This window comes from Mustela erminea, chromosome 18, assembly GCF_009829155.1.
Source record: "Mustela erminea isolate mMusErm1 chromosome 18, mMusErm1.Pri, whole genome shotgun sequence".
Taxonomy (NCBI): Eukaryota; Metazoa; Chordata; class Mammalia; order Carnivora; family Mustelidae; genus Mustela; species Mustela erminea.
The window spans coordinates 41,323,230-41,350,967 of NC_045631.1; the positions used below are offsets into that span (position 1 = coordinate 41,323,230).

At 53.7% G+C, this 27,738-nt stretch overlaps 3 protein-coding genes across 3 annotated transcripts; all 3 read right to left on the reverse strand.

The window, feature by feature from the left end:
- Nucleotides 1-1,867: 1,867 nt before the first annotated feature.
- KRT32 (keratin 32) lies at nucleotides 1,868-8,548 on the reverse strand. The gene is made up of 7 exons (XM_032321719.1): nucleotides 8,069-8,548; nucleotides 7,109-7,191; nucleotides 6,789-6,945; nucleotides 5,674-5,835; nucleotides 5,466-5,591; nucleotides 4,382-4,602; nucleotides 1,868-2,281 (listed from the first exon to the last, which is right to left on the reverse strand). Exons 1-7 carry the CDS (start codon nucleotides 8,531-8,533, stop codon nucleotides 2,152-2,154), a joined length of 1,344 nt encoding a protein of 447 aa, XP_032177610.1. The 5' UTR covers nucleotides 8,534-8,548; the 3' UTR covers nucleotides 1,868-2,151.
- Nucleotides 8,549-14,356: 5,808 nt separating this feature from the next.
- Nucleotides 14,357-18,758, reverse strand: KRT35 (keratin 35). Its single transcript, XM_032322480.1, has 7 exons — nucleotides 18,194-18,758; nucleotides 17,241-17,323; nucleotides 16,889-17,045; nucleotides 16,184-16,345; nucleotides 15,777-15,902; nucleotides 15,091-15,311; nucleotides 14,357-14,844 (listed from the first exon to the last, which is right to left on the reverse strand). Exons 1-7 carry the CDS (start codon nucleotides 18,662-18,664, stop codon nucleotides 14,697-14,699), a joined length of 1,368 nt encoding a protein of 455 aa, XP_032178371.1. The 5' UTR covers nucleotides 18,665-18,758; the 3' UTR covers nucleotides 14,357-14,696.
- A 5,026-nt stretch (nucleotides 18,759-23,784) lies between these two features.
- Nucleotides 23,785-27,647, reverse strand: KRT36 (keratin 36). The gene is made up of 7 exons (XM_032321079.1): nucleotides 27,166-27,647; nucleotides 26,430-26,512; nucleotides 26,024-26,180; nucleotides 25,135-25,296; nucleotides 24,906-25,031; nucleotides 24,490-24,710; nucleotides 23,785-24,094 (listed from the first exon to the last, which is right to left on the reverse strand). Exons 1-7 carry the CDS (start codon nucleotides 27,622-27,624, stop codon nucleotides 23,899-23,901), a joined length of 1,404 nt encoding a protein of 467 aa, XP_032176970.1. The 5' UTR covers nucleotides 27,625-27,647; the 3' UTR covers nucleotides 23,785-23,898.
- Between the last annotated feature and the right edge of the window lie 91 nt (nucleotides 27,648-27,738).

The following is a 27,738-nucleotide window of genomic DNA, read 5'->3' on the forward strand; positions in this document are numbered from 1 at the left end:
AGCTCCTCTCCCTTGGCATTCCAGCTCGATGAAATGTTCCCCTCACCTCCACACTCACAAACCACAGCTGGCTAAGCAGTGTGTTTGTGTGTCCCGTAAGGCTCGAGGTCCTTCCTGCCAGGTCTGCATGCAGGATCATGTCCTAAGAGCCCCAGGCAGTGGCAGGAGCCAATCCGTCTCTCGTCATTTCTTGGCAAGGCCAGAAGGTATATCTTTAATAGAAACATCACCTCAGCTCATTAAGGAAGAACGGTGTGTTTGGAGGTTGAGGTTCAGAAAGGGGTGCAAGATTCCCATTTCTGGCGTTCTCCTCGTCATCTGCCATGGCCAGCCTTGCCAAGTGGGGTTCTTTACTGAGCCTCCCACATTGACCTTCCCACTGTCACAACCTGAGCTGAGGTCCCCTTAGCTTCTTCCACACACTCGTATGATTTCTCCCCCTGCCTCTCAGTCATCCTTTTGACACTCCTTGGTGAAACTTTCTAAAATATCACTCCAGCCATGCCATCCTGGGGCCCAGAACCTGCAGCAGCTCTCCCGCTGCCTTCGGGATGGAGTCCGGGCTCTTTTGGGTACACAAGGCACCTCCCCCATAGTCTGATACCCCCCTACCACATGAGCTTTATTCCCACCAGGCTTCCACAGGGACACCTGCTGCCCCAGCCACTCACGACTTCTGCTTCTATGCAGGCCCCACACGTGGCTACCTCTCGTTTGCTCTGTAGACATTCAGGCCCATCTCAAATGCCACGAGCTGCTTGAGGCCCTTCCTACTCTCCCCAGTCAAGTACTTTCTCCCAGTCGTTGCTAGTGTGTGCTCTTTCTCGGTGGGAAGGTAGCTGTCCAACAGAGTGTTTCAAATAAATTTTTCGGTGGAAACAGCAGGACCTGGGTTTGAATCTCTGTCCTTGCATGGAACTTTGGGCAACTGACTAACCCATCTTCCACTCCTTGGTTTCTCTTTTCTAAATGGATACGATGCCTCTCTTACATGGTGATTGTACGAGCTGCTGTAGGCTGATTTACGTAATGTGCTCAGCACAGTTCCTGGTGCATCGTAAGTGCTCCGGAAGGGGTAGTCATGATTATTACTATTGTCGTTATTGTCGTTGTTGTTATCTGGCCTTTGTTGAGGAAGAGTGGGGCCTTATACACACTGCCCTCAGCCCCCTCTCCAATCCTAGACATCTAGACAGTAGGGATCACTTTCAATTTTTGTAACCCCTGCATCCAGCTCTAGTTTGCAAATATGAGGACTCAGAATTATGAATTGCTTGAGTGTCCCTGGGGTCTAACAGCCTATACTGAGTCCTGGGTCCACTTCTTACTAGCTGTGTGACCTTGGGCAAGTTTCTTAACCTCTCTGGGTCTCAGTTTCCTCATATGCAAAGAGAAAATAATGGTACCTTTCTCACAGATTGTCGCAAGGAGCAAGCAAGGCATGAACAAATGTCTGGAGGGCTACCCAGGCACTGGCCGGCTCCTAACACCCAATCTGCACATAGGAGGCCATAGTAAAGGTTATTTGAATGAGTGAATGAATGATCGTATTGTACCAGCTGTAATGAGGTAGGAGGGGTGGGGTTATAACAGTATTCTCAATTACAGTAGTTTGGCCTAGGTTTCTGGCTTAATTATCTCCCTCTTCTCTTTATTCTTTTATTACTTGGCTCTGGACCGATGGCCTAGCTTTAAGTAGTATATGGCATGTGGGTCTTTCTAGCGAGTGCCTCCCAAGCCTGTGGAAGCAGACGGGACATAAAAATAAATACAGAGTTTGGCGACATTCCTCTTGAGCCCAGCTGAGTAGAACTGGCTGGTGGATACAGCAACAAAGCGACAAATAGAGAAAGATGTGTTTGCAGGGCCACTGGATGAGGCTTTATTTACCAGTTAAAAGAATATGCTCTTGAGGCCAAACAGACAACCATGAACATCAGCAAAGAGCAATGGGCAGGTGGAAAGGAGAGGCAGCGTCTAAGAAGTGGGAGCTAGGGCGCCCCCTGCAGGCCATAGCAGGTTGCACAAGCCCCCCTCCCAGCACCGCTGCTGGAGGGCTTCCTTGGGGCCTGGGACTGTGGTCAGACTCTGCCTGAGGAGGCTCCAGCCACCCAGCTCTGGTGTCTGCAGGATCCATCAATATGAGAGACTTCAGAAGCGGCTCTGAGGGCAGGGCACGCAAGGCACACAGACGGTGCGGGGCACACAGACGGTGCGGGGCATGCTGGGGGAAGGTGCACAAGGAGGACAGGAGGGAGTGGAGCATGGGTTACAGGGCAACCTGCAGAAGAAAGACATGTGGGGCAGGATTAGAAAAAAGTCCAACTCAGCAACACATGCCGTGGTTCTGCCCCCCGGAGGCCTCTCACCTTCTCCGCTCAGCTTCCCTAGTCCCACCTCCACCATCTTTGCCTGTATGACCCCAGCAGCCTCCTCATTGGTCTCCCAAGCTCCACTCTTGCCCCTCCTAACTACTGTCAACTTCGAGGGCAGAGCGATCTTCTACAAATACAGATAGAAGCGCGCCTCTCCCTGCTCCATGTGGGCCATGAGGAAGAACGGCTTCCTTCAACTCAACAGCCACATCCTTGAAGCCCTTCCTGATCTCTCTGTATCAAGTCCCCCAGAACTACCGTGTTCCTCCTCCCAGAATGATTCATGATTATCCTGTTACAGTCTGTGTCCCCTAAAACAGTGAGGTCAGCAGCCGTGTACGTACGCACACCCTGCCAACCTGGCCTGGAGCAGGCACGTCATGAGAATGTGTTGAATAAGAAGAGGTAAGTAGGGGCGCCTGGGTGGCTCAGTGGGTTAAAGCCTCTGCCTTCAGCTCGGGTCATGATCCCAGGGTCCTGGGATCGAGCCCCATATCGGGCTCTCTGCTCGGCGGGGAGCCTGCTTCCCCCCCCGCCCCCCGCCCCGCCACCTGCCTCTCTGCCTACTTGTATCTCTGTCAAATAAATAAATAAAATCTTAAAAAAAAAAAAAAAAGAAGAGGTAAGTAATGCATGCAGAAGGCATACATGGCAGAGAAAAAAGGGTGATCTCAGAGACTGGCAGATGTGGGCTCAAAACCAGAAACAACACACTAGACAATATATGGGAACCAGATAGCCCAGAAACTGGACAGGCACCCAGGGACCATATCCAGCCTGCAATATGTTTCATATGGTGCTGTATTTTTTTCTAATTTGTTGAAAATATGTAAAAATAAGAAGAATTTGATGTTTAAAAGACATCAGGATTCCCAGCTTCTCTTGAACAATCGAAAGACCTAACAATACTGGTTGTTAGAAATGGCCCCGAGGCGGGCAGTGCCCTCACTGGGTTAGGCACAGCTCTCTGGTCCTCCACAGCCCCACAGTGACCCATGTCACTCGTGCATAGTAACAGCCTGCTCCCTGAAGAGCATTTGACTTTGCAACTCTTGCCCCAGGGGGTGAGACTAAATGACAGAAAAGCAAGGCTGAATGCAGAATAAAAAAAGGTCTGCAACAGCGGTCAGCCCACCAGGTGTCCACAGTCCAAGGCATCCTGTGCCCAGGTGACCAGCAGGCCGTGCTGAGCCTCCTTGCAATGCCCAGCTTCTGACCCTCCCTACTGTTTGCCCAGACCATGGCCAGGGCCTCTAGAACACGCTCCTTGTGGGGACGCCCCCGCCCCGACTCTGTCCTTCCTGCAGCCATCTGTGCCATCTTCCTGAAGAGCAGCTTTGAGTTTTCACGGACTCAGTCAAGGAACATTTACTGAGCATTTACTATGTGCCAAGTGCAGGAGATAAAGAAAATTTATAATGTCTCTGAGTTATAGGTGTTTACCATATCACTGGGGAGATAGGCAGTTGAGAAAATTCTATCATTTCCTTTTCAAAAAAAAAAAAATTAAGGCCTTTCAATTGTCTATGAAATAAGGTCCTCCCTCCCCAGCATGGACTTCGTGGTTCTCCCGGAACGGGCCTCACCGGTCTTTCCTATTCCCCTTCCCACCATAGCTCAGTCATGTTAAGCTACCTTGTCCTCCCAAGTGCAGAAAACCTTTACCCCAAGTATGATCTCCAGTTGCTTGGCTGTCTCCCTAAACAGATGCAAACAACTTGAGAGCAGAGGGCTTGCCACCATCTATCCCCATGTCCCCCATGGTGCCCTGCCCCTGGAAAGCCCTTGGAAGGAGTGTGCCGACACAGAAAGGAACACAACGGTCTCCAGTGGGCCGGGTTTGGGACGGCAGCACCAACACCTGCCCGAGTTTCTTTGGATCGTACCGGCTTCCCAACTGTTTCTTAATCATGGCAGGGCTCCATCTCATGGGTAGGCCCAGTGGCTTCCCATAGCCTCCTCCAGCCCTCGCCTACAGCCATACAGCCTCAGCCAGGCCCACTCACTTGCAGTCCTCGCTCTCCAGCAGGCCCCGGTACGTGTTGATCTCGCACTCCAGCCGGGCCTTGACGTCCAATAGCACCTTATACTCCTGGTTCTGCCGCTCTAGGTCACACCTGATCTCGGCCAGCTGGGCCTCCACGTTGCTGATCAGGCACTGCATCTGGGCCAGCTGGGAGCCGTAGCGGGCCTCGGTCTCTGCCAGGGTGGATTCCAGAGAGTCCCTCTAAGGCAAAGGGAAAGACAAAATTGCCGAGGAATAGACCTATTTTCCTGGTTCAAAAAGAACCAAGAAGAGTCACCTCTCTCTCTTTGGGGCTGGGAATGACCCCTCCCCACCTAAGTCACCATGAAAACTAATCCCCAAAAGGCTGGGGTGATTTATTCAAACTTAAGCAGCTGGCAGGTAACAAGACTAGAATTTGGGGGCACCTGGGTGGCTCAGTGGGTTAAAGCCTCTGCCTTTGGCTCAGGTCATGATCCCAGGGTTGTGGGATCGAGCCCCGCATCGGGCTCTCTGCTCAGCAGGGAGCCTGCTTCCCCCACTTTCTCTCTCTGCCTGCCTCTCTGCCTACTTGTCATCTCTGTCAAATGAATAAATAAAATCTTTAAAAAAAAAAAAAAAAGACTAGAATTTGAACCCAGATCGTGTGATCATAAATCCCTTATTTCTTCTTCAGCCTCAGTCTGGCTTTACACTTTGGATTTGAGGTTCACCAGGCTCATCCCCTACGGCATTATTCAGATCTGTGGTCTTCAGCCCTGGCTGCACATTGAAGTCATGTGGGAGCTTTCAGAGAATCCTGGGGCCTACGCCCCAACTCCACAGACTCTGATTTCACTCATCCAGAGAGGAGCCTGAGCGTGGGAAGTGGTAAAACTCCGACAGGCAGCATGGGTTTGGAAGCACAGACCAAGCGGAGAATAAGCCTTCCTGGGGAGTTGTGTTCAACAGCGCCCACCTGCCCCATGTCGGACGGGAGACACGCCATGATGGCTGAATCTGGGCCTCCATCTGCCTCCTGAATGCCTGCCTCTAAGCACAATGCCACCCGGGGTTCCAGAGACCACCCAGTGGGCAGCACCCACCAGGCTGTGCTGAGCCTGCAGCTCGATCTCCAGCGTGTTGACCGTGCGTCTCAGGTCAATGATGTCCGACTGGTAGCTCTGTAGCTGCTCGGAGCTCGTGGCCACCTGCTGGTTAAGTTCCTCCATCTGCAATGGGGGGAGATAGAAGAAGGGCAGGTGTACCTTCCCGGGGATCCGAGGGAGGCCGGCCCACCGGCGAGAGGCCCACCTGTGTGTTGAACCATTCCTCCACGTCCCTGAGGTTGGCCTCCACCACAGTCTCGTACTGACACCGCATCTCCTCCAGCATCCTGTTCAGGTCCACGGGGGGCGCAGCGTCTACTTCAATGTTAAGGCGGTCCCCCAGCTGGCAGCGGAGGGCACTGACTTCCTGAAAAGGCACAAGGGTGAAGTCAAACGGTCGCCACCCCAGCGAGACACAAAATGATGGAACAGAAGATGCTAAGATGTCTAGGTTCGAGGGGCCCTTTGAGGACTGCAGTCCACTAATGAAACGTGCCCTGTGGTCTTCCAGCGCCGGCCGGGTGCTCCCATAACAGCAGAAGCAGTCCATCGCACTCCCTGTCACTTTGGCAGAAGCCGAGAGCAACGACGGGATTTGTTTGATCTCCTTGGGCTGAAAAGGGAAACCCATGCCCCTGTATCGCCAGCCCCCCTCCCAGCCTGTGTATATCTGGGACAGAGGGCAGCAGGAGCCTGGCTTCACTTGGTTCAAGGCCTGAATGTGAGCAGGCAACCCCCCGCCCCAGGCTTGGCTGCCAAGGAGAGAAAGTTGTCTCGGAGGCTGCCCGGAGTGTGTGATAATGCCTCATTAGTGGCCTCTTGGTGTGGTTCCCAGCTCTCTGACTTAAGCAGGATGAGTCAGTTACCTTAGGGCACTCAGTGAGTATGTGGTACCAATTGTTACTTTACATCTAAGCCTAAGGAGACCCAGCCAGGATTCCAAAACACTTGTTCTTTCAAATCCCAAGTCAAGAGGTTGAGAATCCATTCAGAGAAGGAGAGGGAAAACATCAGAGCTCCGGTGGGCTTTGCAGCACACCGGTGCCCAGGGTGGAGGAATTTTCCTTCGAGGACCTGCCGGTGACGAGGGGGGAACATCAGAAAATAAAGGGTTGACCTGCAGCTTTTGGATATGCAAACAGGAGAGCAGAAGAAGAACAGGGTGGGGACAGAAAAAGGAAATCCACCTCGGAAAGGTTCAGTAAACTGGGCAAGTCCCAGAAACTTTACACGGCAGTCCCTGGGAATTTCAACCCCAAAACCTCGCATTCTTCCCGCTCGGCTTCCCAGGGCCAAAGTCATCTTGACTTCAGGTCTCACCTGCTCGTGGTTCTTCTTGAGGCACAGCAGCTCCTCCTTCAGGGACTCCACCTGGGCCTCCAGGTCAGCCTTGCACAGAGTCAGCTCGTCCAGGATCCGGCGCAGGCCGTTGGTGTCGGCCTCCACCAGCTGCCGCATGGTCAGCTCCGTCTCGTACCTGGGCAAGGGCAGGGGCAGCAACTGAAGGCTAAAGCTGAAGACCGAACTCAGAAAAGGCCTGGAGCTGCTGGGGCTTCTCCAGCCCTCTCTGAAACTAATGGAGAGCTGCTCCCTGAAGACTTGCAGGGAGGGAATGGCCCGTGCGCCCCCGCCAAACTCACTTGGTCCTGAAGTCGTCCGCAGCCAGCTTGGCATTGTCAATGTGCACGACCATCCTGGCGTTCTCTGCCTTGGTGCACAGAACCTGGTGGGGGCCAAGGCACAAGAGGTGGTTAATCCAGGACAAGGAAAAGGAAAAAGATCCCAAATGAGAAGCCAGTAGCTGATGGGGTTCAGCAGCCTGGGACCCATCACTGCAGAAGCCCTGTTTTCCTGGAGCTCTAGAGAATATTAGATGAACCACTAATCATTGGAGAACATGTAATTTATTTATTTTTTTAAGATTTCATTTATTTATTTGAAAGACAGAGATCACAAGTAGACAGGCAGGCAGAGAGAGATGGGAGAAGCAGGCTCCCTGCTGAGCAGAGAGCCCGATGCGGGGCTCAATCCCTGAACCCTGAGATCATGACCTGAGCCGAAAGCAGAGGCTTAACCCATTGAGCTACCCAGACACCCCCAAAATTTATTTTTTAAGCACTAGGTCTTCATGAATCCAACTGCCCCTATTTTGGCTGCAATGAACATTGTGGAAGGAAAGAATCTCGTTAAGTCTGAAGTCATTCATGGGACAGACGGACCCTTAATAAGCACTAGCATTTACGGAAAACTCGCCGTTTACCAGAGGCTATGGTAAACACATTACCTGCCTCGATTCTTGGAATCTTCTTACCAGCCCCACCAGATGAAAGCTCTTTTCATCCCCATTTTACAGATGAAGAAACTGAGGTCTAGGGAAGAGAAGGGCCCTCCCAAAGTCATGCAGTCGTAGAGCCGAGACTAGATCCCAGTCCTCTTCTGCATTAAGGGCTCTAGCTGAACACTCAAATTATGAGATAACCCCATGCCCTAGGGAAGTGTCTTTCCCCTGAATGTGGCTTAATGAATTAACAAGATTCAAATCTGGAGCGCTAGCCCTTCTGGCTGCCTTCCCCGTGAGTCTGTTTGCTGCTTGCGCTCACCTTCTGCTGGAGTTCCTCAATGGTCCTGAAGTAGGACTGGTAGTCAGGACTCATGGTGGCCACTTGAGACTGGCAGGCCTCTTGGATCTTGCTCTCCAGCTCCGCATTCTCCCGCTCCAGCTGGCGCACCTTCTCCAGGTAGCAGGCCAGGCGGTCGTTCAGGGACTGCATGGTCTCCTTCTCGTTGCCATTGAAAGAGCCCTCGCAGAACCAGCTACAGGTGCCCATGGAGCTGGAGATGCCGCTAGTGGGCCGGCAGCTGCTGGGCCAGCAGGAGCTGGAGAGGTAGGTCTTGGAGAAGCAGCTGGAGGGACGGTAGGTGGTGGGCACGCTGACAGAAGGCACACAGCTCACAGGCTGGCAGACATAACCCAGGCACATCTCGGGCCGGCAGCTCATGCTGCTGGAACAGACAGAGGAGGGCCGTGGGCAGCTCTTGATGGAAGCTGAACAGTTGGAAGTCATGTCTGGGAAGGTCCCTTCTCCTCAGCGGCAGCCACCTGGATTGCTGGTGTCTACAGACCCTAACCTGCTTGGGCCTTTTTATACCCCTGGAATGAGGGGGTTCGCTCTAGAAAGTCATCATGGGGTGGTGTTGATGTGCATAGCCCCAGAAGAAGCTGCTAATTAATTTATAATTTGGTTTCCAATAAGGAGTTCCTTTTCTCATAAAAGAGGCTAAGCTAGTCATTTGGCTAAAGCAGGACACCGGGCTCCTGTCACTGATCACCAGGGGAGAGCTTTGGGACACATCTTCAAAGGATCAGCTCGGTGGCTGGGCCCTCATTACTAGGGCGGGGCTGCCAGGAGACCACAGCACCTGGCCCTGAGCCGCCAATGGCTTTGCCCACTGCACCCCCGCCTGCTCAGGCCCTGAGAAAGGCTGGAGTTCTGTGGGGCAGCTGCTGTTCCTTTTAATGAGAGCATTCCCCGTGGGGACAGGCCTGCCCCCTAAGGAGGAAGTGTGTGGGTGCTGGAAGCTGCATGGATAATGGCAGTGCTATGGTATAAATCCAAGGAGATAGGAAACAGAACCTCGGAGGCTTCTAGACCTGTATCATCTCTCCAACCCGGGGAGACAAACTCTGGACACAGACAGAAAGCTGAAGAATCGGGGGCATCTTTTTAGTCAGATGCTAGTAAGAAAGAGAGACAGGGGCAGACATTCTATCTGGACCGTCTCGGGGATCCTCCCTTCGTTTAGCCCTGCTCCACAGAGATGCTGAGAGTTTGAGGATTGTCTGTCGGAAGGACGGGGTCAGGCTGGAACAGGCTCTGTTTTCACTTCCTGCCACGCGGGCCTCACTTCGGGACCTCAGAGACAGGAAACAGAGTGAATCAGCTCCCTCGAGAAGCCACCCTCTGCAGCCCTGGAATGAACGGAGCTAGGGGACTGGAGCAGATGTCTCCAGCTATAGACGCCTTAGGCATTCCTCAAGAAAGCAACAGGCAAGGGGCACCTGGGCGGTTCAGGTGGTTAAGGACCCGACTCTTGATTTGGGCTCAGGTCATGATCTCAGGATCGTGAGATTGAGCCCTGAGTCGGGCTCCACACTGGGCATGGAGCCTGCTTGGGATTCTCTCTCTCCCTCTCCCTCTGCCTTCACTCCCTCTCAAAAAAAAAAAGGCACTAGGCAAGACCAGTGGTTTTCAGTCCTGTCTTTGATACCTGCGGGCTCACATATCAATTTTTCAGTATGTGGGGTTAGAGAGCCACTATTTTTTTTAAAGATTTTATTTATTTGACACATGGAGATCACAAGTAGGCAGAGAGGCAGACAGAGAGAGAGGAGGAAGCAGGCTCCCTGCTGAGCAGAGAGCCCGATGCAGGGCTCGATCCCAGGACCCTGGGACCATGACCCAAGCCGAAGGCAGAGGCTTTAACCCACTGAGCCACCCAGGTGCCCCAAGAGCCACTATTTATTCATTCAGCTTCTCAGTATAATATTAGGGTGTAAGTACTTGCCTTATTTTTTTTTTCATCTATTTCTAGAAATGTTGGCAGAGAGCCAGGGAAGGGGAAATGCCGTGTAGCCCAGTTCCCTGAAATTTGTTGCACCAACCATAACTTCCAGTTCTTTTGTCTGGATTAACTGTTCAGAGAAGACAGTAGCATCAGATAGAAGGCGGTTACGATGACGATACCAGGTAGCTGGAACGAAACTCATTGGACCAGCCTGCGAAATCGTAACCAGCATCTATTACATCTATACAAGCACCAGGCACCAAGCTTGGTGCCTAACATTAATTTGCCCACTTAATCCTCACCCCCCCAAAAAAAAGGTAAAATAATTATTATTGTAATAAGATGTAGCAATGGTTCTCCAAGTGTGGCCTCCAGACCAGCAGCATCATTTTGAGAATGTGTTAGAAATGCAAATTCCTCACGCCCACCCCAGGCCAGCTGAGTCAGAAACCCTGAGGGTGGGGCCCAGCCATCTGTGTTAGTTAGACAGGTGCCTTTCCCAACTCACTCTGTGTTAAGTGAGTTCTCCAGGTGGGCTTGAGAATCACTAAAGTGTAGGAGCATCTCTCAGTACCTGCCACCAGCTTTCCTCTTGCAGAAAGAACAATCCTTTTTTTTTTTTTTTTTTTTTTTTTTTTTAGATTTTATCTATTTATTTGCCAGAGAGAGAGCGCCCACAAGCTAGGGGAGCAGCAGGCAGAGGGAGAAGCAGACTCCCCGATGAGCAGGGAACCCGACGCAGGACTCGATCCCAGGACTGGGATTATGATCTGAGCTGAAGGCAGACACCTAACTGACTGAGCCACCCAGGTGTCCCAGAACTGTCTTTATTAGAAAAAAATACATAAAGTTCTTGGGGTAGAAGATAAGACTCCAAATACCTGGATATTGACTAGCAAGACGTTAGAGGGAGACAAGGGAGAGGAGTTGGAAGTTCCCAGGACAATCATGGAAGCAAAGGGTGTAGGGGGAAAGGATTGCAGGAGTGAGGAGGACGGACACCAGGAAGGAGCTGAGAGGCCGCGCTGTGAAGTGCAGTCCCACCCCGAGGCATCCACGGGAACTTCAGCAAGATGCACTAAATCGAAACTCTTGGCATGAGCTCCGGTTCCCATGACAGAAGAAGGACTGGGTCTCACGCCCGAGTGTGTGTGAAAAAGGAAAACAACGGTGTTCAAAGCCGAGATCGGGTGAAGGTTGGGGACAGGGACAGGTAGCGCAAGGGCAGGAGCAGGCGCAGCCGGTTCTCAAACACAGATCTGAGTCCAGAGCCTAGCCACTGTACACCAGCGCCTCTGAGGCCAAAGTCAACCACTGGGCAAAGAAGTATATTTGAAAAAGGGAGAGAAGGGAAAGTCGCTCAGAGAAGGGCAAGGAAGTGGGAGCAAAGGAGGAAAATGAGAGCTAGGAACTGACTATGTTCAGGGTGGAGGGCCCCTTTAAACAAGGGTAGGTGGGCGGTGCCTGGGTGACAGTCAAGCGTCTGCCTTCACCTCAGGTCATGATTTCAGGGTCCTGGGATGGAGCCCCTCAGCGGGGAGCCTGCTTCTCCCTCTCCCCCTGTTCTTACTTGTTCTATCTTGCTCTCTTTCTCATAAATAATTAAAACCTTTAAAAATAAACTTATAAACATAAAAATAAAGGTAGGTAGGATGCACATGGGGGCCTGGCCCCAGACTGTCTCGTTCTCACCGTTCTTTGAAAAACTGGATTGACCCCAGACAAAAGACCTATCAGAGCTGAATTTAGGTAGTTCTATCATCCAAAAAATCAGTTTGCCAACCTGCCTATAGCGTTGTGTCGACAAACATAAGCAGAAGGATCATCAGACATTTGAGAGAAGTTTCCAACATTGCAGACAGAGACACAACAAAACAAGCAAACACATGGAACAGTGAAGAGGAAACTGGAGGAAACGGAAACAATGCAGAAATCTAGAACAATCTACTAACATGGACACGTGTGTGTATTTTTTAATGACCTCAGAGTTAAGAACGGGAGTCATGAAACAAGAGCTGGATGTTATAAAAAGAGAAACAGAGAAGAAAAAATAACTCTCTGGAATTAAAAATATGATAACTGAAATTCAAAGTTCAGCACAGATGCTTGAGACTAAAGCAGAAAAACAAGCCAGAGCTGAGGGGTGGTCCAAAGCACCTGTCAGAGATCCACTGGGACTGAGGGCTCACAGCCTGAGACCCCCCAGCTGCCGTGCAGAAAGGCCCTCGCCCTAACAAAGAAGGCCCCAACCCTGGTTGTGCACTAGAGTCACCTGGTAAGCTTTTTAAAACCCCGACACTCAGCCATATCCCAGACCAACAAAGTCAGTATTGCTGGGGGTCAGACCAGTGACCCGTCTGCTTTCCACGTCATTCCAGTGTGTGGCTAAGGCTGAGAATCTGTGACTTGATGGAAGCAGCATTATGTTCAAAGAGCACAAGCAGATGGCATGAATAGTTAATGAGGCAAGGCTCTACAGGCTCTGGTTCGCTGCATCTTGGAGGGATACAGGATGACTTTGGAAGGGGTTTGGACCACAGAGGATGTCATTAAGGAGGAAGTGCAGCTGATGGGACTTGGAGTTCACTCAACCCTTGCATGGCTTGCTGACAGCGGGTCCCCCATGCCTGACTTTCCTCCGAGTCAGAAAAGATAGTAAGCCACAGAACGGCATCTCTCCTTTGGCTGCTTGGAATTGCTACCTGGAAGGAAAGCTCAGAAATGACACTCTGGGCAGGGAAAAGGCAGATGTCAGCCTCAGCACAACCCAGACCTCCAGTTAGAGTAGACGGTCAACAATACTGAGCCAGCTTCAAAGGCCCAGCATATGCTTGGGAAAGCAGTACGGACCTCACAGTACGCTCAGTGTCCTGGCCCCTGTTTTACTGATGAGGAAACTAAGACTCAACCAGGGGCCACCCCCTGCTAATCTCCCACAGGCAGGAAGTTCTGGGGATGGGATTTGAACCTGGATCAGTCTGACTCCATGTTCGGTGCCCATCTTCATCACACTAACTCCACGACCCCTTCAGCAGGCCTCCTCCTACCACTGAGGCAGGGAATGGGTACCCTTCCTTTCCCACCCCCAGGCCCCCTCTGACAAGGCTTAATCCAGATCCGGGCACCTGAAACCCTGTCTGGCCCAGGGAGGTGCCCAGTGAAGGTTTGTTGAATGAAGTGAATGATCAAGAGACCATCATCCTCTTCGGGGTGGGGGGCTGAACCTCAACAAAACCAGGCATGATGTTCCAAGAAGACCAAAGTCGAGGCAGTGGAGGAAATCAGGAGTGAGGGGGCTGAGAGAAACCAGAGCCCCAGGCTCTCCTTTATGGGGGCTTAGGAAGGGAATGACTCTAAAGTCGAATCAGGGTGAATGATATCAGGACCCCTTCAGGGGTGGGAGTCTCAGGCCCGCTGGGTCATCTGTCTTTCCATAATCCAATCTCCACCTTGCGTGCTGTTACAACTCTCTTAACATCACTCAACTTCCATAGTGGTGTTCTTGGCATCTTATGAGGAACACAGGATTATCTGGAGACAACCCACCTTCCTTTCTACCTGAGGAAGTTTTACCTTCGTTGCCATGTCCCATTAGAATCCATGGAGTTTGGCATTTTCCAGTTTGTTGGGGGAGGATTGTCTGGACATAAATGAGAACCTTTGGGCAAAAATGCTGGGAGCCCCTGCTTCCATTCGGAAATGCTCTGGTACCCAAAGGCACTGTATGCAGCATCAGATGCCACAGGCACACCGAGCACAATGAGTCTCTTACAGACAAGAATCTCTGAATTGTAGCTGGAGGTCACAATGGCCAGCTTACTCGTGCACCGGAAGGGGTGTAGGTCTTGGAGGGACCTGCTGAGCTGGAGAGCTATATGATAGTATCATGGTGGAAGGAGGGAAATGAAAATACCCTGGTGTGGGCTGTCTATGTTGCTGCTCTTTTGAGAACCACAGGCATGAAATGAAAACCAGCTTAACATGCTTCACCTTGGACTGCCCCCTGGCTTTATCCACCTTCCTCTGGGATCCCAGGGTGGCCATGTAGACCAAGGAGGGAAGTGGGGGAGGTCTGGTAATACGGATCACCATATAGGAATCTTGAAGAAGGGTCTTCATCAGGAGAGCTGAGCCACTGAACAAAAAAGCCCCCTGGGAGGCCCTTAGTCATCCCAAACAGGGCCACAGGATCTGTCGTCCCCCGGGTCATATGCGGTCAAACATCCCTATCCACCTGGCCAGGAGTCACCCCTCTTCACGCAGCAGAGACACACAACAGGGACACCGGAACGGTGCCATTAGGCATTGAGAGCCAAAGCCAATACACTTTATTATTCTACCCACAGAGGCCCTCTAGTATATTTCAGAACCCACAACAACAACACCCAGAAGGAAACCTGACCCAGGAGGCAGCCTCAGAACAGACAGCCCGGCTGGCACCCACTGAAATGATGAGGAATTGAGGCTTCCAGGGACAGCCAGCCTTAGCAACAGGCTTGGAGAGACTTGGAGGGATATATTTGCAATGAGCCCTCCTGGAGCCAGGCCCTGGTGCCCCGGGCTCTGCACAGAGAGAGGGGATTGGTCTTTAGGGTCAGGGTTGAGCAAAGGCCAAGTTCAGCCCCTGGAGACAATGACCTCAGCTTTCTAGGCCAGTTCGTCTCAGAACCGGCCCCCCGGGCAGGGCACACAGATGGTGCGGGGGCTGCAGGTGGAGCGGACCGCCCCAGGTCCGCAGGAGACAGCGGGAAGGCAGGGGAGGCACGACTTGGCAGGAGTGTGGTCAGGGGCACACGGGTTACAGGGCAGCCTAAGAGAAAGAGAAAGTTCACATTACTGTGATTTTTTGATTCAATAACTCAGAGCACCTTAAAAATCACCCAGTCCTGCCCGCCTTGTTTTACCAATGGGAAAAGAGAGGCCCACAAAGGACTGGCCGGGGTCACGTGATAAATTTATAGTAAAAGCAGAGCTCAAACTCCAAACGCTGGGCTCTCCCCAGGCACCAAGGCGTCTCCCCAGAACTTTGTAGACTGCATCGGGAAGATGCACTCACTTGCCCTCCTCGCTCTCCAGGAGGCCCCGGTACGTGTTGATCTCGCACTCCAGCCGGGCCCGTACGTCCAGCAGCACCTGGTACTCCTGGTTTTGCCGCTCCAGGTCACTCCTGATCTCGGCCAGCTGGGATTCCACGTTGCTGATCAGGCACTGCATCTGGGCCAGCTGGGAGCTGTAGCGGGCCTCGGTCTCTGCCAGGGTGGATTCCAGAGCATCTCTCTGTGAGGGCAAAAGGAGAAGGTGAGAGGTCAGAGAAGATGCACTTAATCATCGTGGGTCTCAGTGAGTCCTCAGAATCCAAGAACAGAGACTCAGAGAATCACTTTGAACCCGGAGGAACCATAATCAGACATCTCATCTGAGACTGCCAGTTAGCCCCTGGAGCCTCCCTGATCTAGAGAGCATCTCACCTAGTAATGAGATCTCTGAGGAAGTGATAATTACTCAGAATGAACCTATTTACACAAGGACAGGAGCTACTGTTGCTATAGGTCTCCCATCTTTTCCTCCCAGGACATTTGTGAATGGGGGCTGGGACCTCATTCCACCCTACACAGAAAATTCCTAAAGCACGAGAACTTGAATCCCCAGAGTCGGCCTGTGTGGTCAGAGCATGGAGGCCCAGAGGGCCCATGTGCTGCTGGGTTTGGTCCCCCAGCAGCCCTGCTCAAGCCTCGGGCTCACCATACTCTGCTGGGCCTGCAGCTCAATCTCCAGGGCGTTGACAGAGCGTCTCAGCTCGATGATCTCCGCCTGGCAGGACTGCAGCTGCTCCGAGCTGGACACCACCTGCTGGTTCAGCTCCTCAGTCTGAAACATACACACACAGGACTTAGTCAGGAACATCAGGACTTAGCTTCAGAGGTCCACGGAGACCGCGCAGAATCATGAGCCAAGAAGGACCTTCCAGAACACCCAGTCCAACCCACTCATTTCGTCCTTGAGGACGTTATTGCTAAGAGGACAGCAAGGTGCACAGCAAGGTCCAAAGAGAGCTGAGGCTCAAACCTGGTTTCATGATTCGGAGCCCCAAGGTCAGTTCTGTTTGATACCCCATGTCTCTGTTGCACTGACTCTTTCCAGGTACCTACCTGAGTATTGAACCATTCTTCAGCATCCCGGCGGTTATTCTCCACCAGGGTTTCATACTGGCACCTCATCTCATCCAGAACACGGTTAAGGTCAACAGGTGGGGCAGCGTCCACCTCAACGTTGAGCCGGTCACCAAGCTGGCAGCGCAGCGAGTTCACCTCCTGTGGCACAAATCAGGGTCAGCATCAATTGTCCCAGCCCGCTGCCTCACTCACCCTCCTCCCCTACTCCTACCTGCTCCCCATGCTCACCTGTTCCCCTGTGCTCACCTGTCCCCCTCATGCTCACCTGTTCCCCCATGCTCACCTGTTCTCCAATGCTCACCTGTTCCCCCATGCTCACTTGTTCTCTAATGCTCACCTGTTCCCCCATGCTCACCTATTCCCCCATGCTCATCTGTTCCCCCATGCTCACCTGTTCTCCAATGCTCACCTGTTCCCCCATGCTCACCTATTCCCCCATGCTCATCTGTTCCCCCATGCTCACCTGTTCTCCAATGCTCACCTGTTCTCCAGTGCTCACCTGTTCCCCCATGCTCACCTGTTCCCCCATGCTCACCTGTTCCCCCATGCTCACCTGTCCCCCCATGCTCACCTGTTCCCCAGGCTCACCTTCCCCCTATGTTCACCTTCTCCATCTCCACCTCCTTCCCCATATTCACCTCCTTCCCATGCTCACCTGCTCCCCTCCTCCCCTGTGCTCACCTCCTCGTGGTTCTTCTTGAGGCACAGCAGCTCCTCCTTCAGGGACTCTACCTGGGCCTCCAGGTCAGACTTGCACAGGGTCAGATCATCTAGGATCCGGCGCAGGCCGTTCATGTCTGACTCCACCAGCTGCCGCATGGACAGCTCCGTCTCGTACCTGCCACATACGTAACAGGATGCCTGAAGCTCCATTTCCTTTTTATGTCCAAGTCAGATCTGACCCCAGGCTGTCCTCATTCTGTGTGTCCCACCTTAATACCTCAGTGACTTAAGACAGCAAAAACCCTGCATCCTGGCATTGCCAATATCCAGGTCTACCAGCCCCCAACCAAGGAGCAAGCAGGACACTCACTTGGTTCTGAAGTCGTCTGCAGCCAGCTTGGCATTGTCGATCTGCACCACCAGCCTGGCGTTCTCTGCTTTGGTGCACAGGGTCTGGGAAAATAAAGAAGTGACATGTGAAAGGAAGGACAGTCTGCTAGCCAGAGCTCTCCAGAGCTCCCCAAAGCTGGCAAGAGCCACCTCCAGAGGGAAGGAATCAACCATCTCTGGATTCCTGGCTTCTGAGGCTCCGTGAAGTCTTAAGGGCACACAGTAGGGATCAGACAGGGAAGCCTCTACAGCCCCACCCAGTGTAGAGCCTCTGAGACCCATAACGCAGCATGGACTAGGGGAGATGAGGAAATGCTGCAGCCAAGACTGGCAGGGGGGCTAACTCTTGCCTTCCTAACTCCCAGGCCACTGGGGCCTCAGGGCAGGTCCTGAACAGCAGCTACTCTCTGATTCCTTGGTCACAAATGGTCCCTCCCAGGAGCCAGCAGGGACCCTCAGAGGATGTGGGCTGGGCAAAAAGGAAACTGCTGATGGGTTTTTCCTTCCCTGAGTTCTTTATAGAAAATCTGACCTGCTCCAAAGAAATGAAGTCCAATCCCCTCACCTTAAAAAAAAAAAAAAAAAGGAGGGGGGAAAGAATTAAAACTCATAGAGATAGACCATGCTAGCAAAGGTTATGCAGTCAGTGAGTTCACAGAGCCTGGCTCCACCAGCTGCCAGCCGGACCACCTAGAATAAGTCACTTAATCAGCCTGAGCTCTGGTGTTCCCATCTGTAAAATGGGTAATGATATCTTCCTCATCAGATGACGGGGAGGAGCAGATGAGGCCACAGATGTGCAGATGTGCACACGCTCCGTGACCTCTGAAGTGTCCCATAGGAGCAGGGCCAACAGCATGGGTGTCCTAGCTTCCAGTCCGGGGCTCATGGCTTCAGACTCCCGAGCAGCCAGAGACACTCTGAGCCCCTTACCTTCTTCTGGAGCTCCTCAATGGTCCGAAAGTAGGACTGGTAGTCAGGGCTCAGGTAGGGCACCTGCTGCTCACACCACTCGCGGATGCGGCCCTCCAGGCTGGCGTTCTCCCGCTCCAGCTGGCGCACCTTCTCCAGGTAGCTGGCCAGACGGTCGTTCAGGGACTGCATGGTCTCCTTCTCGCTGCCGGTGAGGACGCCATCCCCAAACCAGCCCCCACCCAAGTTGTAGCTGGTGGTAAAGCCTCCGGCCGGGAGGCAGAGAGCAGACAAGCAGCCAGCTGCCCTGCTGCTGCTCCTACCCAGCCCGACAGAGCATGCCGAGAAACTCCGGGCCCCGCGGGAGAGGCTGGGGAGCTTGCAAGAGCTGCTGGAGTACATCGCGGACACGCGAGCAGAGCCGCCGCCAGCTCCCCCCAGGCCCCTGAGAGATCCTGAAGAGAAGCTGGCCTTGAGGCACTTGGAAGCCATGGCCTCAGCCGCCCAGACGCAAGTGAGAGAGGTCTTCAAGGCCGGATGCCCCCCAGTGCAGAGAAGCCGCTCTTCACCCCAGGTTTATACCTCTGCTCCAGTGGGCGTTGGCCTTTACAAAGGGTTTTCTCCTCATTAAAGTTAATACCACTTTCTATAAGAACCCCTCATTACCCTGTTAGTTAGCTTCCCATGAACATTTCCCGGCCTCGTAAACTGGGAGTCCCGTTGAACTGACGGCCACGTCGAGACGTCTCCTCCGCCCCGTGTTGCCGAAAAGACCAAGTATCCTCAGTTCTTCAAAGGGGCCTGTCATCCAAGCCCAGACCTCAGCCTCAGCCTCAGCCTCAGGAGGTGTGGGAACCCACAGCCACAGTCTTGACTTTCTCTAGCTTCATCTCCTTTTATGGGCCCAGAGCGGGGGGAGGGGGGGGGGAGGTGTAGAGGAGGCTCCTGGGTTGGCCCCTGGGTGATGGAAGAGCAAGCCTAGTTATTGCAGGAAGCAGAGACCTCATGCCCAAGGAGACACAGAAGGCTCTAGAATGACCCTGGAAATAGGGCCATGGCGACCAGTTATCCCCGTTTCCCCAGGACTGTTCTGGTTTTAGTACCGAAAGTCCCCTAACCCTGGGAGCTTCTCAGTCCCATGCAAAATGGGAAAGTTGGTCACCCCAGACAGAGCAGAGCCCTGGGGGACAGATACACCCCCACTTCCTCCCTCCCTCCCTCACAAGGAAATCTGGCTGGTTGTATAGCCCCGACATCAGCCAAAAAATCTAGAGGTCAGCTAATTGAGCACCAGCCCATGGTGACACGTACCCTACATAGGAAGATATGTCTCCCCAGGCCCTGGATGAGAAGTGGGGCAGCCTTTCTTGCAGCTGCTTGGGGACTGAGACAGAATGCCGGGCATGATCACAGACCTCAGGAGACACAGTCCGAACTTCAGAGTTTCAGCTCTGCTACAGGAGTTGTCTGGGCAGATGTCCAGAAAGCTTGACAAGGGTGGGTTCTTTTTCCAGAAAACCCAATGTGCTAAGGGAGCGAGGCCTGGGAGAGGGGCCAAGAGCTGAGCCAGAGGGCAGGTGGAGCTTCAACGGATGGGGCCTCATCAGGAGGAGCCCCATGTAACTTGCCTTCCAGGCAGCCCTGAGGTTTGGGGTCCTGTTGGCTCTTCTAGGGATAGCTTTTACCTTCTTGTCAGGAGAACAGCAGCAAGCTGAGCTCCAGCAGCCTTCCTGGTGTGGGACTCACAGCTCTGCCATGCATGGTCTCACTTCCCCCTCATGTTGCCCTGTGAGCCCAGGCTTGTCACCCCCACCTCAGAGCCAAGGAAACATCTAGAACAGCACCTGCTCGTAGTGAGTGCTCAGGAACGGCAACCACTATGATTCCTGGTCCCCACATGGGTGGAGTCTTGCTGTAGTCAAGGTGACAAGGCTAAGAAGCTGTCACTGGGGAGTGTGGATGGGCTCTGAGCACCTGGGCCACCATCCCACAGGCCGGGTGCCTGTGTTTGGGGGCCTCAGATCTAGAACTCTCATGAGTCACCATGCCCTTCCCACACCCAAGAGCCTGGTGAGACCGGCACCCGCCCAACAAAATCCCAGGACCCATTGGCTGCCTCACCTGCTCCTCCCTGGAAATCCATGCCCCAGTGCAAAGGACGCAGCTGAGCTGAGAGCCCGGATGAGCCACCTTTGCCGTTCATGTTTCCCATCCATGTGCGTACAGGGCTCCACCCAAGCCCTGCTAAGTCACAGCCTCCCGTGCTCTGGGCTCAGTGAGGGTTACCCTGGATCCACAGGACCCAGAAAAGCCACAGCAGCCAAGGCCTGGGAAACCTCATGCTGTTTACACACCCCTGGGGGTCACATGGGTTCCTAGGCAGGGCTCCACACCTGGGCTGCCCAGAACAGGTTTGTCTCCCCGACACAGACCAATTAATGACAAGTCTAATGGTACCTGCCATCCGTCGCTAAGTGCTTAGGACTGCCAGGCCTCGTACTGAGCTGTCTCCAGGCATTGTCTCATTCACAGGTCACAACAATCTCATGAGACTAGCATCGCCAATAGCCCCATTTAGTAGATGAGTAAACTGAGGCTTGGAATGTTTCTGGAGCCTACCCCTGCTCCAGCCCCACTTTGCCCTCCTGGCTCTGAACATCCATGGCAGTGACCAGTGGTTAATCTGCTGACCCTCCCTTCACTGATGTGCTCAAATTGTCTGGTGTTGGAGCCCTATCTTCCCAGGGAGACTTGTACATTCTTGAGGGCAAGGACAGACCTCCTATTTCTCTTGAAATCTCTATTGTTCAAGCACAGTGCTGGCTTCCAGATGTCTCAGAAGGAAAGGGTAAATGAATGAATGTTTCGCCTGTGGTGAATTGTGCTAATTAAGAAAGCAAAGGAAAGATTTTGAGGGAAGGGGAATATAAGAAAAGGGGAGAGAAGGAATAAGGTAGGAAGGAGAAAAAAAAAGTGGGTAGGGAGCTGGAAGAGAAAGACACTTCCAAAGTCAGTCTTACTCTCTCTACTGCTATACATAGGGAAACTGAGGCTCAGAGATGGAAAGAGATTAATTTTATAAAACATAGAAGTAATATGTTTAGGGACGCCTGGGTGGCTCAATCAGTTGAGCTTCCAACTCTTGGTTTCAGCTCAGATCATGATCCCAAAGTCACAAGATCAAGACCCACATCTGGACTCGGGCTCAGCAGGGAGTCTGCGGGAGATTCTCTCTCCCCCTCCCCTCCTGCTCCTTCCCCCTGCTCGTGCTCACTTGTTGACTTGCTCTGTCTCTTAAATAAATCTTAAAAAAAAAAGTAATATTAATAATTAATAATATGAGATAACCTCTAAATCATTCTGGACTATTTCCATTCTTCCTTAGCACTCTTCTTATTAGAACAAAATAATTACCTGGAACCCCTTATTGGCAAGAACCAATCTTGCTTAGTAAGTCTCCGAATTACTTTCCCTCCAGGACCTGCGCCCTCTGCTGAGATGGGCTCTGCACTGTCTCCAGAACATAGCCATGCTCTAAAAACCCTTTGCCCTCCTCCTTCCTGCTCTGCCCATCCTTCAAGGCCCCCCCCAATTCCAAATCTCCAGTACACCCCCAGCCCTCCTTGATCTCTCCCCGTCCTGAGAACCCGAGAGCCTGCCCCACACGCACACTTGCCATGCCCAGTGCTGGGAGGGGCAGCACAGGCATCGTGTCCCCAGCTGGGCCATCAGGTTCTTGAGGACAAGGCCTGGGATCCCACACTGGGTCCAGCTGCCTCTCCAACGTCCCCACTTCTCCATAGATGTGCCCCTGCTTCAGCACTGGGTTTCCCACACGCTGAGTGTTCAGTACCTATCTGTTGACTGACTAATTGACCTGGGTGTGTGTCAATGAGCCAGGTGGAATCTTGGCATCAGTATCAACAAGATCAGAAATGCCTTGAAAAAAAGGTTTATGTTCACTCTGGGGAAATTCGATAAAATGTAATGTGTCCTATCATCTCTCTCTCTGCTATCGAGAAAAGAGCAATGACATGGGCATCAAAAGGTTTGAGAGGGCATCCTAAGCCTGCCCCTTGCTGCGCCGGTGTGGGCCCTGGCGGTGCTAAGATCTGGTCTGCCCAGTAGTGATGAATTTAAGCTAGAACTCAGTTAAGAGTAGGTTACGAGGTTGAGACTAGGACGGCTTCCTTACCCAGTGCAGATGCTCTGAAAATTTCATGAAAAGCTGGATAAAGCTACATAGAGAAAGCACCCACAATCCCACACGGTGGTGTGAGCGCCCGAGATGAGGCATCCCATACCCTGTGGAGTGAGCCCATTCAGACAATGCACGGTGCAGGGGTAGGAGTTGGCTGTGACTGCTGGTCCGGACACAGCCCTGTGTGGTCTGTCTGCCTGCAGCAGCAGGAGGGAGACAGCTCGAGCGGAAGTCAGAACAGACGTCCGTCCCTGCCCATCCCTGGTTGTCTCCGTGCACCAGCACGCAAGGGTGGGACACACTCTCCGCACCCCCAGCAGCCCACCTCTCCTGTCCAGAGCCTCAGGCCAGAACGGAGAAAGGCGGACCTCAGGGGTATGGAGCACAGGGAGGAGTGGGACAGGGCAGGGCTGCCCCGCTGACTTCGTCCAGCAGGTAATAATGACTCGGGTCATTGGGGAGGGGTGAGACAATACTAGGGGGAAGAGCGCCAGCATCCCAAGAGGAATGGCCGGACCATGCCTCTTCCTTGTCACTCACTGCTGTGTGGCCCGGAGCAAGCTGCTGTCTTCTCCGGCCCTGTGTTCTCCACAAAGAATAAATCAGAGGGACAAAGAATAAGCCATGGGGCTCTCAGACGTCTCACAGGTCATGCTTCTCTGCTCAGAGGGGTGTCCGGGGCCGGCACAGTTAGGCTGAGCTCCAAGAAGGGCACAGCTCAGCCAGGAGAATTCGGGGCGCTCTGCCCTCTGCCCCACAGTGAGCTTCCTTCCCCCTCCTCCTTGTCTGACCCCCCACACCCCCTTGTCCCTGCCACCCTTCATTTCAGCCCTGTATACAGCACTGGGAGTCAGCTGGCCCTCCTGCCTTTGTCCCCGAGCTCCCCTCCCTGAGGTGGTCAGTCCAGGGCTGGCTGCGGTCTGCCTCTCCCCACTCGGTCCTGGAAACTGCTCTCCTGAACTGTCACCAGGGTCAGGCCTGGGGATGAGCCAGCAGGGTGGTGGAAGCTAGACAAAGGAGGAGAAGCTGAAGGGGAGGAGAGGGGGCCCCCAGATCCAGACAGGGCAACTGAGGAAGGCTGGCTTGAGGAACTGAGGAAGACTGTCCCTTGTGGGGCCGCCCCAGGTGGGTACCCATGGGCAGGGCCGAGCCTGTGGGTAATGGCTACGCCCGTCTGTTCGCACAGGCCAGGGTCTGAGGTATCCCCATTTTTAAATATTTTAATCGTCCTGTCACTTCCTACCACTCAGACGCAGGAAGACAGACCTGAGACCCTTGATCAAACATCCGCACTAGCTAACCTCACAAGAACAGACAGAGTCAAGTTTGCAATGCCAAGAGAACACAGTTTATTGGGTATATTTCCAGAGGAAACTAGTTTTGCATAGCATAAAAGCAGTGAAGTCCAGAAACACAATATAAGAAGCATTTTGGTAGAAAAAAATCTGCTGAGCGGGGAGCCTCTCTAGGGAACGGGGGGGTCATTTAAAGCTGAGAGCCGTAGGCATGTCCTTCCCGGGGCTGGCTACAGCGGGCAGGGCTGCAGGTGCTCCCTGGAGGAGATGACTTTCCCATCTCTGATCTCCTCGGTGATGGTGCGGATCTGGGTGCTGACCTGGGGAGCCGGGCCGCAGGGCACAGCTGGAGCACAGGGCCCGGTCGAGACGTAAGGTCCCCTCATGGAAGGTTTGCATTCCGTAGCACAAGGGTGCGCAGGCAGCCTGAGGAAATGAAATCAATCAGAGGGCATTGGGCATGGGGCATGGGACTGAGATCCCCGTTAAATAGATTTAGGGGATAGAGTGACTATAGGTGGGTGACAACGACGAATGGCTTCAGGGCCTCTAAAAACCCCAAGCGCTGCAGGGATGAAGACAAGGAGCCCCCAGCCAACCACGACGGTTGGGGATGAGCTGTGGCAGCAGGAGGGGGCAGCTTGTCCCCACGGTGATGACCAAGCTGGGACGACAAGGGATCTCTAGAGAAAGGCTTTGAATAGATGCCCATCCTCTGCGCACTAACCTCTGCAGAGACTGACACCCTCTCCGAGGCCCCGAGGGGTGGTCCAGGGAGCCCTGTCCCGACACCTGGCTCTCCGGGACCCACAGCCACTCACTTGCAGTCCTCGCCCTCCAGCAGGCGGCGGTAGGTGGCGATCTCTGACTCCAGCCGGGCCTTGACGTCCAGCAGCACCTGGTACTCCTGGTTCTGCCGCTCCAGGTCACACCTGATCTCAGCCAACTGGGCCTCCACGTTGCTGATCAGGCACTGCATCTGGGCCAGCTGGGAGCCGTAGCGGGCCTCAGTCTCCGTCAGTGTGGATTCCAGGGAATTCCTCTGTAAGGGGAGAGAGGAAGGGCTGCTCACGGGAAGTAGTCCCACCCAGATCCCCGAAGCCCCGGGTATCTCCAAATCCTGCCCGGGTATCTCCATATCCTGCATGATCACACCCCAGGATAAGTCCTGTGCCAAGGCTGGTGGGTCAGGGCTTGCCAGGGGCTGCAGCTGGTCCCTCAGGCAGAGGCCACTCACCAGGCTGTGCTGGGCCTGTAGCTCAATCTCCAGGGCATTGACCGAACGTCTCAGCTCAATGATCTCCGTCTGACAGCACTGCAGCTGCTCCGAGCTGGACACCACCTGCTTGTTCAGCTCCTCGGTCTGAAACGCAAGAGGCCCCAGAGTGTGGTCAGACCAAGGGAAGCTCCTTTCAAGGAGAACCACTGCCCCAGGAGCCTATGGTCCCGGGCGGCCCCAGCCCCACCTGGGTGTTGAACCAGGCCTCCACATCTCTACGGTTGTTCTCCACCAGGGCCTCATACTGGCATCTCATATCATCCAGAATCTTGTTGAGATCCACTGGAGGGGCGGCATCTACCTCCACGTTGAGTCGGTCCCCAAGTTGGCAACGGAGCACGTTGACTTCCTGTGGAGGGGAGGCACGGTGGCACCAAGATTGTGGAAAGGATGCTGGATTGAGGGTACAGGAGGCTGGGTTCAAATCCTCCTCCCTCAGCGGCCGGCTGTGTGACCTCAGACTTGGATCTTAACTTCTCTGAGCCTAGGTCCCTCCATGGACATACACCTACCTCCTCTGGGGATACAGGAGAGTCAAAGATGATGCAAATGTCAGGCAAATAGAAGAAATGTTATCAGGCACTAACGTCCAGAGGAAGATTTAGTGTCATGGGCAGGAATATGGGATCTGTGTGACCTTAAGCAAGTGACTTAACTGCTCTGTGCCTCGTTTTTCTCATCTGTAAAATGGGACGATTGTGAGGATGAAATGAAGTGAGAACAAAATGCAAAGTATTTAGGGGTGCCTGGGTGGCTCAGGTGGTTAAGCCTCTGCCTTCAGCTCAGGTCATGATCCCAGGGTCCTGGGATGGAGCCCTGCATCGGGATCCCTGCTCAGCCGGGTCCTGCTTCTCCCTCTGCTGCCACCCTCCTCTGCTTGTGCTCTCTTTCTCTCTATCAAATAAATAAATAAAATCTTTTTTTTTAAATGCAAAAAGTTTCATATAGCTCCTGGCATACAGTACGCTCTCAACAGATGGCAGCTGGAGTTCCTGTGGGGGCCATGGTCACCGTCGTTGTGCGCAAGGGTCACCCAGGTTGGGAAACGCTGGAAGGTTGCACAGCACCAGCCTCACCTCCTCGTGGTTCTTCTTGAGGCACAGGAGCTCCTCCTTCAGGGACTCCACCTGGGCCTCCAGGTCGGCCTTGCACAGGGTCAGCTCGTCCAGGATCCGGCGCAGCCCGTTCATGTCCGACTCCACCAACTGCCGCATGGACAGCTCTGTCTCATACCTGCACACGCAGAGCCCTGCTGAGTCTGCAGGGAGGGAGCCGGGCACAGGCTGCCCTCCATCAGCTGAGAGGGCTGACTTGGGGTCAGCAGCACAGTGAGCCTTTCCTCAGACCCAGAAGGGATCCAGGGCCTGTGCTGTATTCCCACTTACGGTTCCCTCTAGCCTTCCTCCCGGCTCACCAGCTCCCAAGGCCGAGGAGAGAGGCGAGGGAAAGCACAGCAGACCTTCCCCACTGGGGCCCACTCACTTGGTGCGAAAGTCATCAGCAGCCAGCTTGGCGTTGTCAATCTGCAGGACCAGCCTGGCGTTCTCAGCCTTGGTCAGCAGGATCTGAGGAACAAGGGGCATCCCGTGAGCTAGGAAAGGCCCCGCAGGGTAGGGTGGGCGGGCGGGGATCGCCCAGCTCACAAAGGCCATGCTTCTAAGTCCCACCAGTACCCTCAGTAGCCCCAGCCCTGAGCCCATGTATGGAGGGATCACCAGTCCAGGAGGGCCACCCCCAGAAGTAGGCCCCAGAGTGGCACGGCAGGATGCCTCAGGGCGAGGTGGAAAGAACCAGGCCAGCCTGGATTCTGATTCTGCATCTAACACTCAGAGGCTGTGCAATCTTGGGCAAGTTACTGAACCGCCCTGATATTTAACTTCTGTATCTGTTAAATGGGTCCAGTAATAGCTATCTCTCCAAGATGAGGAATAAATAATCCAATGGATACCAAGCATCAGGCACGGCGCCTACATCCTGTAGTCGCTATTGCCCTTCCTAAGGCTGAGATGGTGAAGGGGGGAGAGGATGGCTGGCATAGTTATAAGCAAGCAGAGGACTCGCACAGACGTGTGGGTCTCCCAGGAAACCAGGACCCCAGACAGAAGAGCTTGCCCTGGACAGAGAATTCCCCAAGAGCTACCATCTCTGGGTAGTCTCTTGGGATGAGACAGGGACCCCCAGGGCTGGGGATGCTGGAGAGGGGCCAGGTCCCCGTTACCTTTTGCTGGAGCTCCTCAATGGTCTTGAAGTAGGACTGGTAGTCTGGGCAGATGTATGGAATCTGAGACTCGTACCACTCCCGGATGCGTTTCTCCAGCTCTGCGTTCTCCCGCTCTAGCTGGCGCACCTTCTCCAGGTAGCTGGCCAGGCGGTCGTTCAGAAACTGCATGGTCTCCTTCTCGCTGCCGTTGAAGGAGCCCTCGCAGAACCAGCCCCCGCTCCCAACAAAACCAGAGGGGTGGCACCCAGCAAACAGGTAGGAGCCAGGAAAGCAGCTCCCAAGGCTGGACAGGCCCATCCTGATGGAGGAGGCAGACCCCACAGCTCCAGCAAGACTGGGGACCCTGCAGGAGCCCACAGAGCGGACGGAGGACACCCGAGAGAGGCCGCCTGCTGGGCTGCATAGGCCCTTGGCAGACCCAGAGGAGAAGACCGGGGAGCAGACCTGGGTGGCCATGATCCTAGCAGAGGCAGGTTATAATTTAGCAAGGAGCTTGGGTTCTAGGCTCTCAAGGCCTCTCTGGAGTATTTATACACATTCTCTGTGGGGTGTTGGCATGTTAGTCTTGGG